The following is a 19,736-nucleotide window of genomic DNA, read 5'->3' as shown; positions in this document are numbered from 1 at the left end:
AAGGCAGTTTCAGTCCCATGATGAGACCTGAATCCCGACTGGGATTTTGTGCCCAGACTGCACAAAAATGCTTATCAGGAAGAACTGGAACAAAAGTCATCATGTGGAGAACCTTCTATTTTATTTCTCTAATTAATGGAACAGGAAGAACACAGATTGCAATTTTTCTTGACAATCCTCTCTATGGCCTCCGAATATTGCAGTTAATGCTTATGCACGCTTCACCACTCAGAATAACCCCATGGATGCTCTTAAAATGTCTTTCTCTATATGCCTGGCTATGCTGAAAGCCGAAAACCATAGGAGACTATGGCTGCACTATTATAGATTGATTAAATACACCAACATCAATGGGTCTTTAGCAAAAGCAAAGGCATACTTGTTTGCATTTTTGACTTTAAAACCTATGAACACGTAAGCCAAGTTCACCCATCATGTAAGCTGCAGTGAATGGTTTACCATTAATGTGTCAATAGGGGCTGCTTTGCTTCTTTCAGCTAGCACACGGAAGAAGCAAAAACATGATTCCTGACTTAGCATCATATTTGAACTTTGTACTTCTTTTAAATAGATCATCATGGTTTGTTTGGAATGACAATTCCATATCATGTTTTCTCAGGTTTCACATGCTTGGGGGAGGGGGATGGAATCTGGAAACCAAACAGGCAGGATATGTACATGTCAGAGGTTGTTACGGCTACTCTTGAGTAACAACTCCCACATACTTGTCTTTAACAGAGTCTTTATTGGTGCACGTTATTTACAGTGTAGTGAGCTGTTGGTTTCATGTCCTCTCATTCCGTTTCAGAATCCGGCACTGCCCCTTTTCGTGACTTTGACCAACATAACAGCCTCGGGCAGTGAATCTCCTCCCCCTTTCTCCTCCTCCTTAATTCCGGTGCTGGGGGAAAAGGCCTACGCTCCATCTTTTCCCTGTCCCCCCCCTTGGGCTCTCCCATGCTGCCGGAGACCTGGCACTCTCTCTCCGCTTCCTGACCGGCCCCTTCAGACCCCACGCTTTCCTGGCTGCTTGGGAACGAACTGCTCCTGATGAGAGGGGGAGGTTCTCTGTAATCTCTCCCCCTTACAGTACAGAAGGAGGAAACTGTGACATATTGCCCTTATTTCTAGTTACTTCCATAGTGGCTCCCACCACTGCAGAGACACGCCACTTTTCAGATTTTTTTAAAAAAAAGGCTTGCCTTTTCAGCAGTGGGAACTGCAACACCAAACACAACAAAAAGAGATTTGGCATTCCGGTGCTGCGGAACCAGCATGGATTGCAGCCTTAGAATTTAAAACAAACCACAGATGTAAAATGTTGCAACAAGTGTAGGACTTGAAGGTGCATTTTAAAGTGGCTGGTGCCGTTGACAATAGTTCGTGATTGCAACTATTAATTTCCCTTTTCCAAAATTATATTTCAGTGCATAGTTATTGAGCAGTTACTCCTCCACATCTACTTAAAAATAAGACGGCAGTATGAGCTTACTCAGAAGCTTAGGAATCCATTGCATCATGAACACCACCTTTTTGTAGAGCTGAAATCTTTCAATACTCAAAATCATCATTATTATCCACCTCCTCACTTTTTCATGATGTCTCATCTCAGGAAGAGCACAAAAGACTACCACGACAAATGGTATCACTTGCCACAATGCTATTCAGGGGGAGTATTGCAGCATAAACTTTGAACTCTTATTACCTGACAGCTGCAGCACAGACTATTGTTGTTGTTGTTTAGTCGTTTAGTCGTGTCCGACAGGATGTGAATTCAGGAGATCTGAAAGCCAGCCTTTTTTTCCCCTTCCTTTTTTTTTTGAACACACAACTGGGAACAATGTAATTAATCAAATTTCTACTGAAAGGAAGAAGGTTCTCTGTCCATCACTAGTCCTTTCCCAAACAATTAGGATTTCCATTTATGTGACCTCGTGCATAGTTAATAGCAGTCCAACTATCTATCCCTGTTTACTTGAAACAGTCCCTATTTTCTAGGACGTGTCCTGAGTCAGCAGCAACAAAATACCAAAACTGCCACATTAGGAGTATGGAGTAGAATCATAGAATCTTAGAATTGGAAGGGGCCCAAGGGTCATCTAATCCAAGCCCCTGCAATGCAGGAATCTCAGCTGAAGCATCAATGATAGATGGCCATCCAACCTCTGCTTAAATTGTGCCGAAAGCAACAAAAGTTAGTATAATCAACCAACTGGAAGGCTTTCTTGTTTATTTTTCTCCTCCTAGCCTTATAAACTAATGATAGCAAAAGCATTAAAACAGTTGCCCTAACTATTCTTTCACATTTCTGATTTAATTAAGATTTTCCTGCTTTTCAATGACATAAGGATCAATTCAAGATGTGCATCAACTAGAAGGAGGAAGTGTTCCCGTCACAGTAAAATGCCTGTATCATACACACCTCCCCATGCTTTTGGAAATATTAGTGCTTTAGCCTAGCTGTGTTGCCAAGGTAAGTTATTAAAAGACTGAGAAGAACACACAAAATAAGACTTTTTACTACTTTTCATTGTTAGGAACAACATGTACAGTACAGAATGCTCAGCATTAAGGTTTATTATAAAGCTCTGGATGCCTTTAATATCCCACACTGCTGCTAAAATTTACTCATCTATACAACAGATACTTTGAAAGGCACAGGCGTTTCTGTTTGTTGCAGCAAAAACAGTAAAGAATCTTATGACGTCTTAAAGGCTAAGAAATGTACTATGGCATCAGCTTTCAGGAACTTCATGCATCAAATGAAGTAGACTCTAGTCCATGAAACCTTACACCATAATAAATCTGTTAGTCTTTAAGGTGCAACGAGGCTGCAGTCCTCTAGGTATGCTTTATGTTTCACACAGAAATCTTCCCACCTCACAAAAGACAACCTAGCAACCTAGGGAGGAACATAACTGAACTTCTAAACTGTAATACACATATTTTTAAAAAAAAAATAAACAGGCTCGGCCTTAAAGTGGTTGTTTTAAAATTGTTTACTCTGTTAAGCATGCCAAAAATGTGAGAAATTGAAAGGGGCAACACTAAAAATTCTACCTAGCTTGCTGTAGCCGCTGCAAGTGCTTTAGAACAGAACACTGAATTAAGAACTAAATTGTTTCACTACCACTGTGATCAGTTATCTATCATCTGGCACCTCAGTCCTATTGCTGGCAACCATCCATCTTTGTAAGGTAATGAGGCTCCCTCCCGTGAAAGTGAGAGAGCCCTCTTTGTGGCCTGATGCTTTGGTGGTAATATGAAGAATCAAACTTCCTTAGCATCTCACAGGCTAAATCCAAAGAAAAGACAACCATCAACACATGGGGTGACATGAATGTGAGTGTGTGAAGATTGTCCATTTTCTGCCTCACAGAACCCCAAATTATTATTTCTTTGGTATGTAAAGCCACAATTTCCAGCTTCTGTGTCACAAACTTCCTTCTGTCCTATTATGCAATATGTTACATGCTTTGCAGATTATGTGTTTTTACACTAAAGTAAAATACAGCTACCAACTATATCAGAATTACAATCATGGTGTTTCCAAAGGAGCGTTTTAAAATCAGACAGTACAGCTTTTTCACTGCAGAAAGCAATTCAGTACTGGTCCAAGCTGGGGACAGCTCCATTGACGATATTTACTACTTTCTGTCTGCAAATTAAACAAATTGCCGCTGTTTAGTCCAGCTACTTTTCTTGCAACTCCAAGACTAAATACTTAATTTCTGCTGGAGAGTCTTTGAAGAGTTTTTTTTTTATTTTAAGAAATTGGAATAGTTGAACTAGGACTACTAGAAATCAAACAGGGGTCATCTCAGAGGGGTTGTCTCTCTTTCATTGCTAGGTACAAAATATGAATGTTGGATCGTCTAGTCCACCCTAGGCTCCTTCCGGCTCAACTGCTTATTTCTGCTAGTTTCATACTACCACAATATTGGGTACATTTTAGCAGCATCACACAGGTTATAAATAGGCTCCCTCCCAACCACCTCTCCCTGTGCCACCTGTAAGCAAAAGTATGGACCCCAAAAACGATCTGTCAGTAGCCGCTCCACTCACCCCTTTCTGAAGGGGAAGGAATCATGTGGCAGCTAAGTAAGCCTGGCATTTAGGGCACAGCGAAACATTTAATAATCCATTAATGAAAATTTGTAGGATAAGGAGGGCTCCCTTGGGGGGAAGGGAGCTCTAAACTAAACTACTGAGGGCCCTAATCGACATCTTCCAAGATTTTGTGTTCTACACAGATAAAACCAGCCATAACGCACACAACCAATGTTAACACATAAGGAGATTCAGAAGGTGTGGATTAGCTCCAAAAACCAATTACTTGGTGTTCTTCCTACCCCTACGCCACGACATTCCCAGGACTTTGGATAACAAATCTTCACATGAAGATGAAACAATATACAGTAGGTCACCAATGTAAGAATGTCTTATCCCACAAGGGTTTGAGACATTATTATAACACTAAGTACAGGCACAGATAATTTTTCTCAGCCATTAAACACTTGTAATGGTCTGTATTATAGTGCCCTGACCATAGGATCTTCCACATCGATACTATGGTTAGGAAATCAGGTAGGATGTGACACAGATCATTTCACAATTAGTCTTTACAGATTTGATTTGCATTCCAAGGCTCAGCTACTGTGTTACCAGATTCCAAAAGCAACGCCTAACTCTAGCCAAATGCATGCCCTATTATAAAGCTAATGAATATTTGTACAGTATAGCACACATAATTCATTTCAGTTATAGGATTTTTGTTCTGACAACTTGTAATGATGCTGGATGCTTCCTCACGAGTAAGCGGCTCCAAACTCCGTGGCTGGTTTTTACAGAGTTTTATTATATACATATGAACAAGACAGACCATCAAAATCCATGACTGTTCTATTCCGAATCAGAATCCGTAGGCACCAACCGTCGGGACTTCTGCCAACAAAACGCCCTTGGCACCTTGAACCTCCTCCTCTGCTCCCGCCTCTTCCCCCCCCCCTCCGCTGTTGGGGTGATGGGGCTGGTGGAGCACCCTCTCCACCCAGGCTGCTCAGCTGAGGAGCCGGTGTTGTCTCCTCTGGAGCCTCCCCTTCTTCAGCACTGTGGTCCGATCCCTCAAGCCTTCCCTCTGGAAACCTCGCACTCTCAGCATCCCCAAGGGTCTGCACCGCTTCCTGGGCCTCAGTACCACCCTCCGAAGGATGCTGCAAGGCGCTAGCATCCCGGGCTGCCAGATGGTGCGATCTTCCCCCCCCCTGCCCCCAAAAGGTAACAGGAACTGGACCTCTGTATGATCAGGCAATCAAGTGGCAGGCCGGGCTCTCACTGGAAGCTGTACGGTGCTCACATTTTCCCACCTCCACACTATTGTAGCACTACCCTAGAATGCATGGTAAGGAGCTCCACCAGAACTGTAGCATTTCCGCTTTTTTAGTGCAGACAACTTTACCCCATCCAGCCCACACTGAGGAAACTGCATCCCTATTATGTACTTCCATTTGTTTTAAAGATTTACGTATCAAGCCTTCAGCAAAGCTACATTCCAGGACAATTTAAAAACACAGTTAAAATATGGTGTGTTTTTTAAAAGAAAACAGTATGCTTTCAAATACGGTGGTACCTCGGTTTTTGAACACAATCCGTTCCAGAAGACCATTTGAGTTCTGAAACGTTTGAAAACCGAAAACTCAATAGCCTACAGCCAGGCCTCAGGATACTGCACTCAGTGGAAGCCACGTGGCATGTTCCACTTCCGAGGCGTGTTTGAAAACCGAAGCATTTACTTCTGGGTTTGCGGCGTTCGAAAACCAAAATGTTCATCAACGGAGATGTTCAAAAACCGGGGAACCACTGTAGATGCATTAAAAGAAGTCTGGAATGATTAGGACTCACATTTGTTTGGCACCAAAAAGTTAACATAGATGCCTGTTGAGCCTCTCAGGAAGAGAACTCCAGATGTTATCACTGAGAAGGGCTGCTATTTAGTTGCCACATGTCCCATCTTGGATGATGGGGACACCTGAAGGCAAGGGTCCAAAGATTATCTCAACTCGTGGGCAAGTTGATATGAGAACACATCTCCAAGTCCTAAGTCATATATGGCTTTAAGAGGTAAGCAACATCACTTTCAAGTGTGCTCAGGAGTAGACCGGAAGTCTGTGAATCTCTCTCAGTGCTGCTATGTATGTTCTCATTAACCAGCCCAAGGCAACACCCTTAAAAACTGGATTTTGAGCTACAGTTTTCAAACAGTGGTCAAAGGCAGCTCCTTATGCAATGCAATGCAAGTCTATTTTTGTTACCATGGCATGGTCATTTGGCAAGATAGGAGCATCTTCCCCGACTCTCACCATCACAAATAATCACTGCCTCTCAAGATTTCCTTGTAACTTTGGGGAGGGAAGGGGAAAAACAGTAAGATCCATCCAAACTTACTTGGTGTCACTTCTGGACTTCCTTTCAAATTCATCATCTTTGGGATGGAAGGCCCGTACACATCTGCATCAAGCAAACCAACTGCTTTTGTCTGTGGAAGGAGAACACACAGCCACATCATTCTTAATGGAAAAAGTTATGCACAACAGTTGTAAGCGAACTTTAATTTTAGCTCTAATTTAACTTTTGTAACTTATTAACTAGTGGTGCTTTAAATCTAGAAAGAACTGCACTCAATTACTCTACTCAGCAAGGGATATAAATGCACAGCCAGTAGATGTGCTTAATGGAAGTATAAGCACATTCCCAACTGGTTCCAACGATTACCATGTGTAACAAAAGCTGGACTAGTGTCGCTAATACAAGATTATATTGAGACTTAAGTTTAAGAGTAATAAAAACTGAGAGGTGTCTCTTGGCATAAATGGAAGATATTAATAAAAAGATTCAGAGAAGGATGGATTATTATTTCTTTCACAGGGTAGCTGCCATATTAGTCCGCCGGGGAAGGGCCATGGCTCAGTGGTAGAGCATATGACTTGCATGCAGAAAGACACAGGTTCAATCCCTGGTATCTCCAGGTAAGGCTGGGAGAGACCTCTGTCTGTAACCCTGGAGAGCTACTGTGAATCACTGTAGACAATACGAAGCCAGGCGGACCAAAAGAGCTAATAATAATAATAATAATAATAATAATAATAATAATAATTTTTTATTTATACCCCGCCCATCCGGCTGAGTCTCCCCAGCCACTCTGGGCGGTTCCCAATCGAATATTAAAACAATACAACATTAAATATTAAAAGCTTCCCTAAACAGGGCTGCCTTCAGATGTCTTTTAAAATTAAGATAGCTGCTTCTTTCCTTGACATCTGATGGAAGGGCTTTCCACGGGGACTTTGTGCTACCAGCAAGAAGGCCCTCTGTCTGGTTCCCTGTAACCTCACTTCTCGCAATGAGGGAACCGCCAGAAGGCCCTCGGCGCTGGATCTCAGTGTCCGGGCTGAATGGTGGAGGTGGAGATGCTCCTTCAGGTATACAGGACCAAGGCTGTTTAGGGCTTTAAAGGTCAACACCAACACTTTGAATTGTGCTCAGAAACATACTGGGAGCCAGTGTAGATCTCTCAGGCCGCTCCCAGTCACCAGTCAGGCTGCCACATTCTGGATTAGTTGCAGTTTCCGGGTCACCTTCAAAGGTAGCCCCACGTAGAGCACATTGCAGTAATCCAAGCTGGAGATAACCATAGCATGCACCACTCTGGGGAGACAGTCCACGGGCAGGTAGGGTCTCAGCCTGCGTACCAGATGGAGCTGGTAGACAGCTACCCTGGACACAGAATTAACCTGTGCCTCCATGGACAGCTGTGAGTCCAAAATGACTCCCAGGCTGCGCACCTGGTCCTTCAGGGGCACAGTTACCCCATTCAGGACCAGGGAGTCCTCCACACCTGCCCGCCTCCTGTCCCCCACAAACAGTACTTCGATCCTGTCGGGATTCAACTTCAATCTGTTAACCGCCATCCATCCTCCAACCGCTTCCAGGCACTCACACAGGACCTTCGACTAACTAAGCAACCTATGGCCTTTTAAACTGTGTGTGGGGTGGTGCTGTATGTTTATTCGTTTATTAGATTTCTGTACGCCTTTCATCCGAGGATCACAGGGCAGTTTACAATATAAAAACCCAAAATATATAACATAGTAGCAAACAAAAACAATACTACCACCCCACACACAGTTTAAAAGGCCATAGGTTGTTTAATTAGCCAAACGCCTAAGAGAAGAAGAATGTTTTTGCCTGGTGCCTAAAATATGTAACAAAGGCACCTGGTGAGTCTTCCTGGGGAAAGCATTACACAAGCGGGGAGCTACCACAAAAAAGGCCTGTTTTCATGACCCTCTTGCCGAGGAGGCACATGAAGAAGGGCCTCAGAGGATGATCACAGAGTTTGGATCGGTTCATATGGGAGAGGCGGTCCTTAAGAGAGCTTCTTATGTTCCTATGTAGCAAGTAAGTCCATAGCATGCATAAGCTTTGTGGCATAAAGTTTTTCTAGAATAGAGTCTAGCTTAAGAACTGCATGAAGGAATATTATACGTTATACAGTAGTGCATACACATGCACACATACCGGTACAAACAGATTCTTCAGATTGGTATCTGAAGAAGTGTGCATGCACACGAAAGCTCATACCAATGACAAACTTAGTTGGTCTCTAAGGTGCTACTGGAAGGAATTTTTTTATTTTGTTTTGACTACGTCAGACCAACATAGCTACCTACCTTTTAGGTGAAACTGTACTTCAAACTTATTTTTATCAAGATACTTTGTAGTGCCTTCTTCATCTATAATATTGAGGGTGCCAAACACAGAGGGTCTTTTCAGTGGTGGCCCCCTGGTTGTGAACATTATCCCTAGAGAGATCCACTTGCTGCTTATAGTGACATTTTTCAGCAGCAGGTGAAAATTCTGTTTACCCCCGAACCTTTTAAACATCTTTATACAAATTTAATACTGTATCTTAAAGTCAATATTACTTATTATTTAGTCTCTAATTTGGCAGCATTTGAGCATTTTATTTTAACTTTCATGGAATTACTGTAGTGCTTTCAATAGTGTGTGTGTGATTTTATTCGCCGATTTTGTTTTATCTGATCCAGTATTTTATTGTATTGATTTTTGCTGTGTGTTGCCTAAAGGGACTAGAATAATAGGCAGCGGATATATACAAACAACACATAAGAAAACAGATATTGTTGCTTTCATGCTGAAATGTAGCCAGTTCTGTATCCAGGCTACAAAAGAACTTGAAGACCAGAGTAGACAAAGCATTATCTTCTCTGTAGCGTTTGGCACAGTTTACTAGCTTTAGCTTTGTCTTAGCAAGTTATTTCCTTACCCTGCAGGGACAGCACACCTTAGCAGTTCAAGACCTCTATTTGCAGCACTACTTCACAGCGAATATGGGCTATTTTGTTAAGGGCTGCCCTTCCAACTTCACACTTCTGCAGTGTTTTTAAAAGAGATAGCCACCAGGATGATAGAGCATAATTGCTCTCAACTACTACATACGGCTGGATAGAAGGCAAGAAATTGAAGGAGGTTTGGTTTAAAACATTAGAAATGCTTTCGAGCTGTAAAAGAATTGATCAGCAATGGAGAAAACTTTGCTTTGGAAACATGTGAATGTTGTTTAAGAGAAGATTAACTGAAATCGCTATTTCTGGCAGCATTTAACCAGGACGGCGTTTAGACTTGGCACTGGGGATGGTTGAGATCCTGAGCAAACTAAACCCAGTTCTGGACTCCAATCCCAACTTAAGCTACTGCAACATGGCTGGAGGAAGATGGGTTTTCTTTCCACCATGACCTACACAACGCCCCCTACACAATTCCCCACCAATGGTCAGGGGAGGGTGCTGAATGGGGCAGGCTGAGGGAGGCTAACTCTGTCCAATTTGCAGGGAAGAAGATGTTGTTATTACTTATACCCCGCCTACCATCTGGCAGAGTCTCCCCAGCCACTCTGGGTGGCTCCCAACAGATTATTAAAAATACAAGAAAACATCAAACATTAAAAACTTCCCTAAACCGGGATGCCTTCAGATGTCTTCTGAAAGTCATCTAAAATGGCACAACAGTCCATGCCATTCAGCAGCTCCTGCAACACCTCTTTGCCCCCAGCCTTTGACACCTGAGATGTATAATTTTTGGAACCCATCTTACTTCTGTGATTGCAAGTTGTTTTTGATCCACTTTTAAACATTGTAGGTTAACTGTTGTAACCCGCCATGCAAGCGAGCAGGAAATAAATTATAATAACTACCTTTGGTGAAGCATGCGATGGGGGTGGGGATGTCATGAAGTGGAGGGGCAGGGATATCAACTGCTGCCCACTAAGACAAGCTTAACTGGAAGTCATGCACCTGCCTTGCCTGAATTGAAGCATCTTTCTGCTTCTGCAAGAAACTTTTGAATACGTACAAGCCTACTGCTGTTAGCAAAGCAGGGTGCTGGCCTAAAGCTATTATTATTATTAGAAGCTGGTATTTAAAAAGCAGGATTCCGTTTTAAGCAAGAAATGCTTCTGAACTTAAAAATAGCTGTTCTTATTCAACTTGTACCTTTCTCAATACTGATCATTCAGATGCACTAAAATGCACAGTCACACATGAGCTAAGCGATGAGGTTATAGAAGTGGTTTTCGTTATTAAGGAATAACTGATTTTTCATTTATTTGGTGTCCCGCTGAAAATATGGCAGCCCAATCCCCCAGCATGTAAAGCCAACTGTGTCCCAGAACCCTAATCCCCTAACCACCAGAAATCATCATTAGCTCCACTCCCACCCAACACCAAATTCTGAGGTTTGACCAGGCCACTATAATACCAATTTTGCAACTTGAATTCTGCGGGATCTTTCACAAAGGTCGAGTGTTCCATAATCAGCACCTGCCTTTATTTGATGCTGTAAATTGACATCTTATTTATGCTTGCTGCTGGCAGGCCACAAATTTTGGATAGGCTTGACTGTCAGCTATTGTTTCCGGTAGTTAATAAGGGTCAGCTTTCCTGTTTCCTGTTCAAAAGACTACGTTCATCCAGTGCCCAATAATTTTTTTGGGGGGGGGGGGTAGAGGGAGGAATTGAGAGATGTGGGCACATATGTTTGTAACAAACCCAAATCCATTATACTGATGCTACATCTTGACCCATTTTGAAAGAGGCACTCTCTGCTTCCCCATGCTGCCACCATCTTTTAATGAACCTTACTTCTACAGTCCCCTTCATGGATCAATGCCTTGTCGTGGCGAAGGGGCTTGAATAACTCAGAGAAGCTATGAGCTATGCCATGCAGGGCCACCCAAGATGGACAGGTCATAGTGGAGAGTTTTGACTAAACGTGATCCACCTGGAGAAGGAACTGGCAAGCCACTCCAGTATCCCTGCCAAGAAAACTCCATGGACAAAGACAACAGGCATATAAAAGTTATGACGCTGGAAGATGAGCCCCTCAGGTCGGAAGGCGTCCAACATGCTACTGAGGAAGAGCGGAGGACAAGTACAAGTAGATTCAGAGCTGATGAAGCGGCTGGGCCAAAGCCGAAAGGACGCTCAGTTGCGGATATGCCTGGAAGCGAAAGGAAAGTCCGATGCTGTAAAGAAAAATATTGCATAGGAACCTGGAATGTAAGAACCATGAGTGGAGGTAAGCTGGATGTGGTCAAAAATGAGATGACAAGAATAAATATCGGCATCCTGGGCATCAGTGAACTAAAATGGAAGGGAATGGGCGAATTCAGTTCAGGTGACTATCATATCTACTACTGTGGGCAAGAATCCCGTAGTAGAAATGGAGTGGCCCTCATAGTCAACAAAAGAGTGGCAAAAGCTGTAATGGGATGCAATCTCAAAAATGACAGAATGATCTCGATACGAATCCAAGGCAGACCTTTTAACATCACAGTAATCCAAGTTTATGCACCAACTACCGGTGCTGAAGAAAGTGAAATTGACCAATTCTATGAAGACCTACAACAACTTCTAGAAATGACACCAAAGAAGGATGTTCTTCTCATTACAGGGGATTGGAATGCTAAAGTAGGGAATCAAGAGATAAAAGGAACAACTGGCAAGTTTGGCCTTGGAGTTCAAAATGAAGCAGGGCAAAGGCTAATAGAGTTCTGTCAAGAGAACAAGCTGGTCATCACAAACACTCTCTTCCAACAACACAAGAGACGACTCTACACATGGATATCACCAAATGGGCAGCATCGAAATCAGATTGATTATATTCTCTGCAGCCAAAGATGGAGCAGCTCTATACAGTCAGCAAAAACAAGACCTGGAGCTGACTGTAACTCAGATCATCAGCTTCTTATAGCAAAATTCCAGCTTAAACTGAAGAAAGTAGGAAAAACCACTGGGCCAGTAAGATACAATCTGAATCAAATCCCTTATGAATACACAGTGGAAGTGAGGAACAGGTTTAAGGATTTAGATTTGGTGGACAGAGTGCCTGAAGAACTATGGATGGAGGCTCGTAACATTATACAGGAGGCAGCAACGAAAACCATCCCAAGGAAAAGGAAATGCAAGAAAGCAAAATGGCTATCCAACGAGGCCTTACAAATAGCGGAGGAGAGGAGGCAAGCAAAATGCAAGGGAGATAGGGAAAGATACAGGAAACTGAATGCAGATTTCCAAAAAACAGCAAGGAGAGACAAGAGGGTCTTCTTAAATGAGCAATGCAAAGAAATAGAGGAAAACAACAGAATGGGGAAAACCAGAGATCTGTTCAAGAAAATTGGAGATATGAAAGGAACATTTCGTACAAAGATTACCATAATCAAGGACAAAAGTGGTAAGGACCTAACAGAAGCAGAAGACATCAAGAAGAGGTGGCAAGAATACACAGAGGAATTATACCAGAAAGATATGGAGGTCTCATACACCCCAGGTAGTGTGGTTGCTGACCTTGAGCCAGACATCTTGGAGAGTGAAGTCAAATGGGCCTTAGAAAGCACTGCTAATAACAAGGCCAGTGGAAGTGATGATATTCCAGCTGAACTATTTAAAATTTTAAAAGATGATGCTGTTAAGGTGCTACACCCAATATGCCAGCAAGTTTGGAAAACTCAGCAATGGCCAGAGGATTGGAGAAGATCAGTCTACATCCCAATTCCAAAGAAGGGCAGTGCCAAAGAATGCTCCAACTACCGCACAATTGCGCTCATTTCACACGCTAGCAAGGTTATGCTTAAAATTCTACAAGGCAGGCTTAGGCAGTATGTGGATCGAGAACTCCCAGAAGTGCAAGCTGGATTTCGAAAGGGCAGAGGAACCAGAGACCAAATAGCAAACATGCGCTGGATTATGGAGAAAGCTAGAGAGTTCCAGAAAAACGTCTACTTCTGCTTCATTGACTATGCAAAAGCCTTTGACTGTGTCGACCACAGCAAACTATGGCAAGTTCTTAAAGAAATGGGGGTGCCTGATCACCTCATCTGTCTCCTGAGAAATCTCTATGTGGGACAAGAAGCTACAGTTAGAACTGGATATGGAACAACTGAGTGGTTCAAAATTGGGAAAGGAGTACGACAAGGTTGTATATTGTCTCCCTGCTTATTTAACTTATATGCAGAATTCATCATGCGAAAGGCTGGACTAGATGAATCCCAAGCCGGAATTAAGATTGCCGGAAGAAATATCAACAACCTCAGATATGCAGATGACACAACCTTGATGGCAGAAAGCGAGGAGGAATTAAAGAACCTTTTAATGAAGGTGAAGGAGGAGAGCGCAAAATATGGTCTGAAGCTCAACATCAAAAAAACCAAGATCATGGCCACTGGTCCCATCACCTCCTGGCAAATAGAAGGGGAAGAAATGGAGGCAGTGAGAGATTTTACTTTCTTGGGCTCCTTGATGACTGCAGATGGTGACAGCAGTCACGAAATTAAAAGACGCCTGCTTCTTGGGAGAAAAGCAATGACAAACCTAGACAGCATCTTAAAAAGCAGAGACATCACTTTGCCGACAAAGGTCCGTATAGTTAAAGCTATGGTTTTCCCAGTAGTGATGTATGGAAGTGAGAGCTGGACCATAAAGAAGGCTGATCGCCGAAGAATTGATGCTTTTGAATTATGGTGCTGGAGGAGACTCTTGAGAGTCCCATGGACTGCAAGAAGATCAAACCTATCCATTCTTAAGGAAATCAGCCCTGAGTGCTCCCTGGAAGGACAGATCATGAAGCTGAGGCTCCAATACTTTGGCCACCTCATGAGAAGAGAAGAATCCTTGGAAAAGACCCTGATGTTGGGAAAGATTGAGGGCACTAGGAGAAGGGGACGACAGAGGACAAGATGGTTGGACAGTGTTCTCGAAGCTACGAACATGAGTTTGACCAAACTGCAGGAGGCAGTGCAAGACAGGAGTGCCTGGCGTGCTATGGTCCATGGGGTCACAAAGAGTCGGACACGACTAAACGACTAAACAACAACAACAACAACACACTTCTACAGTGGCACCTTAAAGAGGCTTTCATCACTGGTTGCCCATGTTAAACTTATGGATGCCATTGTCTACCGTATTGGTGGACCCCTGCATATAATGCTATTTATAAGGAGGAACTGCAGCATATTCACCTCCAGTGTATCCAAGTATTGGATTGTAAGAGATCATTTTTGCAGTTGTGATTTTTCAAGTTGTGTAGCCTTGCAACGTAAGGGGTACCTCATGGAGGGGCTTATTTTTTTACTTGTGCAGATTAAGGATGTGGTTACTGGGTTTTTGGTGAAAGGTCAGGCATCCTTAGTTAAAGAAATCTATTACATTACTTTTACATATATAGATAGATGTAAAACATTACTACCATTGGGCAAACAGAACCTCAGTCCTTGATAGAGGGTGTTCCTAAAACTATCAGTAATAGCTCACTACACTGTCTAGCAGTGTAAAGGGTGGCGCTGTGGTCTGAACCACTGAGCCTCTTGGCCTTGCCGATCAGAAGGTCGGCAGTTCGAATCCCCGTGACGGGGTGAGCTCCCATTGCTCTGTCCCAGCTCCTGCCAACCTAGCAGTTCAAAAGCATGTCAGTGCGAGCAGATAAATAGGTACCGCTGCGGCACGAAGGTAAACAGAGTTTCCGTGTGCTCTGGTTTCCGTCACGGTGTTCCGTTGTGCCAGAAGCGGTTTAGTCATCCTGGCCACATGACCTGGAAAGCTGTCTGTGGACAAACGCAGGCTCCCCCGGCCTGAAAGCGAGATGAGCTCTGCAACCCCATAGTTGCCTTTGACTGGACTTAACCATCCAGGGGTCCTTTACCTTTTACCTTTACCTAGCAGTGCAAAACCTATATATATATATATATATATATATATATATATATATATATATATACAGACCCCTGCTCCATTAGGCAGCCCTAATACATAATAAGGTGAGTCAGTTGCCATTAAGTGTGGCAGGATTTACTAGAATGTAATCTGAGCACTTCCAAGGCTTCAGTTCATTGATACCAGGTAACTTCTCAGGGGTTGTATCCTTGATTAATTAGAAGGAAAAGGGATACCACTACATGTTCAACTTCACATATTAAAATGTCCTGAGCTGGCCTCAAGTCCCATTAGCATTTTCTGCCAATTTATCAAAACGCATACAAACACTGTACAGTATCTGACTTATTTCAATAGCTTGTTATGACAAGCACAGCCTAAATTAGGGTTACCAGATGTCCCCGTTTCCCGGGGACAGTCCCCAGATTTGCAAATATGTCCCCGGACAAATTCCATCCCCGGAATGTCCCTGGATTTTATCTAATGTCCCCAGGAAATGCAGCAGTGGCAGTCTCAGGAGCCCGGAGCAGTTGGCTCTGGCTGGCTCAGGAGTTGCTCAGAAGTCCCCACAGGATGGTGGTGCAGGGGCTCCAAGATGCAGCTTCTGGGCTGCCTCCACCTTCCCTGACCCCAGCAACTAAGCTGTGAAGGGAGGCTTCATGCTGCCTATCAGAGCTTGTGTGCAAGCAGGAGGGGGCAGGGATCTCTCCATTAGGCAACGGGAAGCACGGCCCCTCCTGCTTGCACGCTAGTAGGAATGGGATTGGGGCTGCTCTGATGGGAAGGGGGGCATTTTGCTGCCTGAGAGATCCCTGCCCCCTCCTGTTTGCATGCAAGTAGGAATGGGATTGGGGCTGCTCCAATGGGAAGGGAGGCATCGCGCTGCCTGAGCCTTGCCGCCGCTCTCGGCTCTCCTTCTCCACCTTCCATGCCTTACCCACCTCTCACAGCTTCCCCACCACCAACACCACCAAAGAACCAACAACTCAGGGGCTGCCCAGGCTCATGGAGAAAGGAGACACAAACCTTGGAGGAAGGGGAAACGTGGCAGTTGAGGTCAAGGCGGCAGCCGCCCCTATGCTACCGCCATCGCTGCAGCATCAATGTCCTTAACGTGTAGTGTTTGTTTGTTTGTTTGTTTGTTTGTTTAACGTGTCCCCGGATTTATTGGGGGGGGGAATCTGGTAACCTTAGCCTAAGTGCAGACATTAGCTTTTTAGAGAATGGCAGAATAACAGAGTTCTTGTTGGCCATCAATGCACATATTGGGGTGGGAAGGCTCCCTCCCACTATGGTGAGACAGGCTTTCTATTATTTTGAAAAACTAAAAACCTGCAAATCCTGTTTGATCAAAGCCTTAGTGAAATAGAGAGGGTGGGAAATGAATGTGTGCTCTCTGGGCAATAATACCTCTATCATGCCATCTTGAAGGCTGTAAAAGAATTAATGTCTGTTCACAGCCATTGCTTAGCATCATCACTGCACATTCCACCAATTCCTTTCTGTGAACCTCTTGATATACATGTCAATTGGGAGACAGTACCATTTTAGGTAATCATGTAGATCAAAGCAAATATCTCATTTAGCACTTCTTCTTTTCTTTTCTCAAAAAATAATGTTTCTTTATAATGCACAAAGCTATTTAAAAACCCACTGGAGTGTTACTCTGACAGATTATGCTGTTTCGTGTCTACTGTACGAAAGCTGCAATTTAAGAGATCGGGAAGCCACATTTTCATGCCAGATTTCAAAGACTTCAACACCATTTTCGAACTCCTTTGTTCTCAGACAAAACACATAATTTACCTGATTATGAAGATTCATGACTCATTTCTTTTATCTGCATGCACAGCTAATCAAACCCCTTCAAATAGTCACTCTAATGCTTTATCCCCTAATTACCATTTGAAGGATAAATATTTGGAAAACTGCCTAGCTTGTGCTTAAACCTAAGTAGCACTCTTTTTCCATCTACAGGTTCTCCCATTTGTAACAAACCAAAAGAATACTCGGGAATGGACACGGGGGCAAAGGGGAGAGGCATGACAAAGCTTGGCAATGACAATGGCAATGCCATCTTTGGACACTACAAACATCTCAAAACTTTTTTAAAAAAATAGTTCACAGATGTATGCTTTACTCCATCAATGCACATAGATCTATAAATAAAAGAACTGTGTTTAAGAACACACATCAAAACATTTCCAAGTGGATTTGCAAAACTTCATATGTAGCCTAATACAGCATGGATCAACACAATCATGAAGCAAGAGGACTTTCAGCCATATTGTTTTTGCAAAGTTGCAAAGTAAGATGCTTGCTTTTTGCTTTAAAGTCTCTCCTACACAAAAGGGCCAAAAGTTCAAAGGAAGTACAGAAGTTTGAAGAGATGCTTAGCTCAAATAGCTCTGCACAAGAGGGTCTAAGTTCAACCTAGGAATCTGCAATTAAGGGGAAACCAAAATTTAATGAGGGGTCTCTTCTCCTCTTGATTGGCTAAAGGTTTGGGAGGGGATTTGAAAAATCAGTGATCCCCAAACTAACCCCCCTCCCCAGCCTATGGAGCACTTGAAAATTGCCAACAGACTTGGCAGACCACATAACAATTTTTTCTGCCTTTTGCAGCAATTGTAAAGAGCTGCACTGGAAGCTTATCTCTTACATTGTATTTTATTGTACAGTATTACAATTAAACTAAAAACTAAAATATATGGAACGCTTCACGAATTTGGATGACACGCAAATTCGTGAAGCGTTCCATATTTTTAGTTGGGGACCCAGGTGGCGCTGTGGTTAAACCACTGAGCCTAGGGCTTGCTGATGAGAAGGTCGGCGGTTCGAATCCCTGTGACGGGGTGAGCTCCCGTTGCTTGGTCCCAGCTCCTGCCAACCTAGCAGTTCGAAAGCACGTCAAAATGCAAGTAGATAAATAGGAACCGCTACAGCGGGAAGGTAAACGGCGTTTCCATGTGCTGCTCTGGTTTGCCAGAAGCGGCTTAGTCATACTGGCCACATAACCTGGAAGCTGTACGCTGGCTCCCTTGGCCAATAATGCGAGATGAGCGCGCAACCCCAGAGTCGGTCACGACTGGACCTAATGGTCAGGGGTCCCTTTACCTTTACCTTTATTACAATTAGCATCCCATAGTATTCCAATTTAAATCCAATAAAATGCAATAAGAAACGAAATAAGCAATAAGAATACAATTAAAAGTCAATATGAATATTCAATACCAGCATGCCATGGGTCACCTGAATGAAGCTTGCGAACCACAGACAACAATTTGAGAACCCCTGAGGAAGAACTGAAGAGAGAAAGAGAGCCATGGATTCAAAAAGTTGAAGAGCTCTTACACACTTTAAGAGAGCTGAAGTATTGGAAAGTGCTAGCAAGAGAAGCCAGTATCGGACAATGAACGGATCCAAACTGGTAAATGCTGAATTTGTTAGGAAACTCTTAAACAGGCATATGTGTTTGCCTTTATCAACATTTGCTTTTTTCCGCTCTCACTCAAACCATAAATTACTTTTTCTCCCCTAAAATAATATTCTTAAACTGTTTAGCTTGTTCTACCTTTTCTAAAATCTTAAGCACAATTTGCTTTGGAAAAATTTGTTCGAAAGCCTTGTTATTCACTCATTGCCTACGTTGCACTACTGGAAAGAAGTTGGGTCAGTTAAAGTCCAGGTGGCCTTGGTTGTCCATGATTAGTAACAACCCCCCTAAAGGTCCAATTGTGCTCCCACTGCCAGGCGCTCGATGTGGTGCTGCACTCAAAGATGGCCTGGAAACTGCAACCAGTGCTGAATGCAGCTGCTAGGTTGGTAAGCAGGGCTTCCCAATAAGACATTGCGTAGCCAGGCCTGAAATTCAAGATGTTAGTATGCCAAGGTTTTAATGGTTTGGGACCCAAGTACCTAAGAGCGAACCTCTCAATATCAATATCAAGCATCTCAGGCAAGACAATCAGTAGGGGAGACCTTTGCAGTAGGGCTTCCCCATTTAGGGAATGCCCTCCTGCTGGGATAAATCTGTCTCCCTCAATATTCAGGAGGAATTTAAAAACCAAAACATTTGCATTCACCCAAGCATTAGGTGGCGGAAATACACTATTCCTAGCAACCTTGAAATTATTAGCTGTTATTAGGGTGGTTGACCATGTTTAGATGTTCTTAGCAATTTTCATTACAACATTTATCTGTTTTTAATTGTATTATTTTGCTGCTTTCTCGTTTGCCGCTCATTTGTGTGGAAGAGTGGGGGGGGGATATAACTTTGTTTAACAACCCAGTCCTACAAGTCTCTGTGTTCAATGGGACTTACTTCAAATGTGCATAGGATTGCAACCCAAGATAATGGAGGTTCTCTGAACCATACTGCTGCACTCCCATGGGCTAAATTAAAGAGGTGTCAAAAGCAGTGAATAATGAGACCTACTTCTTCAAGAAACC

General features: G+C 43.2%; 1 protein-coding gene across 2 annotated transcripts in view; it reads right to left on the bottom strand.

Moving 5' to 3' along the window:
• The window catches only part of NUBPL (NUBP iron-sulfur cluster assembly factor, mitochondrial), a 67,704-nt gene that overhangs the window by 38,119 nt on the left and 9,849 nt on the right, over positions 1-19,736 (bottom strand). For both annotated transcript variants that reach the window (XM_035109832.3, XM_035109852.3), the window contains exon 4: positions 6,445-6,535. In XM_035109832.3, coding sequence (XP_034965723.1) covers positions 6,445-6,535 — 91 coding nt within the window. The remainder of the gene's footprint in view (positions 1-6,444; positions 6,536-19,736) is intronic.

This window comes from Zootoca vivipara, chromosome 1 (genome assembly GCF_965207765.1).
Source record: "Zootoca vivipara chromosome 1, rZooViv2.hap1.1, whole genome shotgun sequence".
NCBI lineage: Eukaryota > Metazoa > Chordata > Lepidosauria > Squamata > Lacertidae > Zootoca > Zootoca vivipara.
Note: the sequence above shows the minus strand (reverse complement) of the source record. Positions and strands in the feature narration are given on the sequence as shown.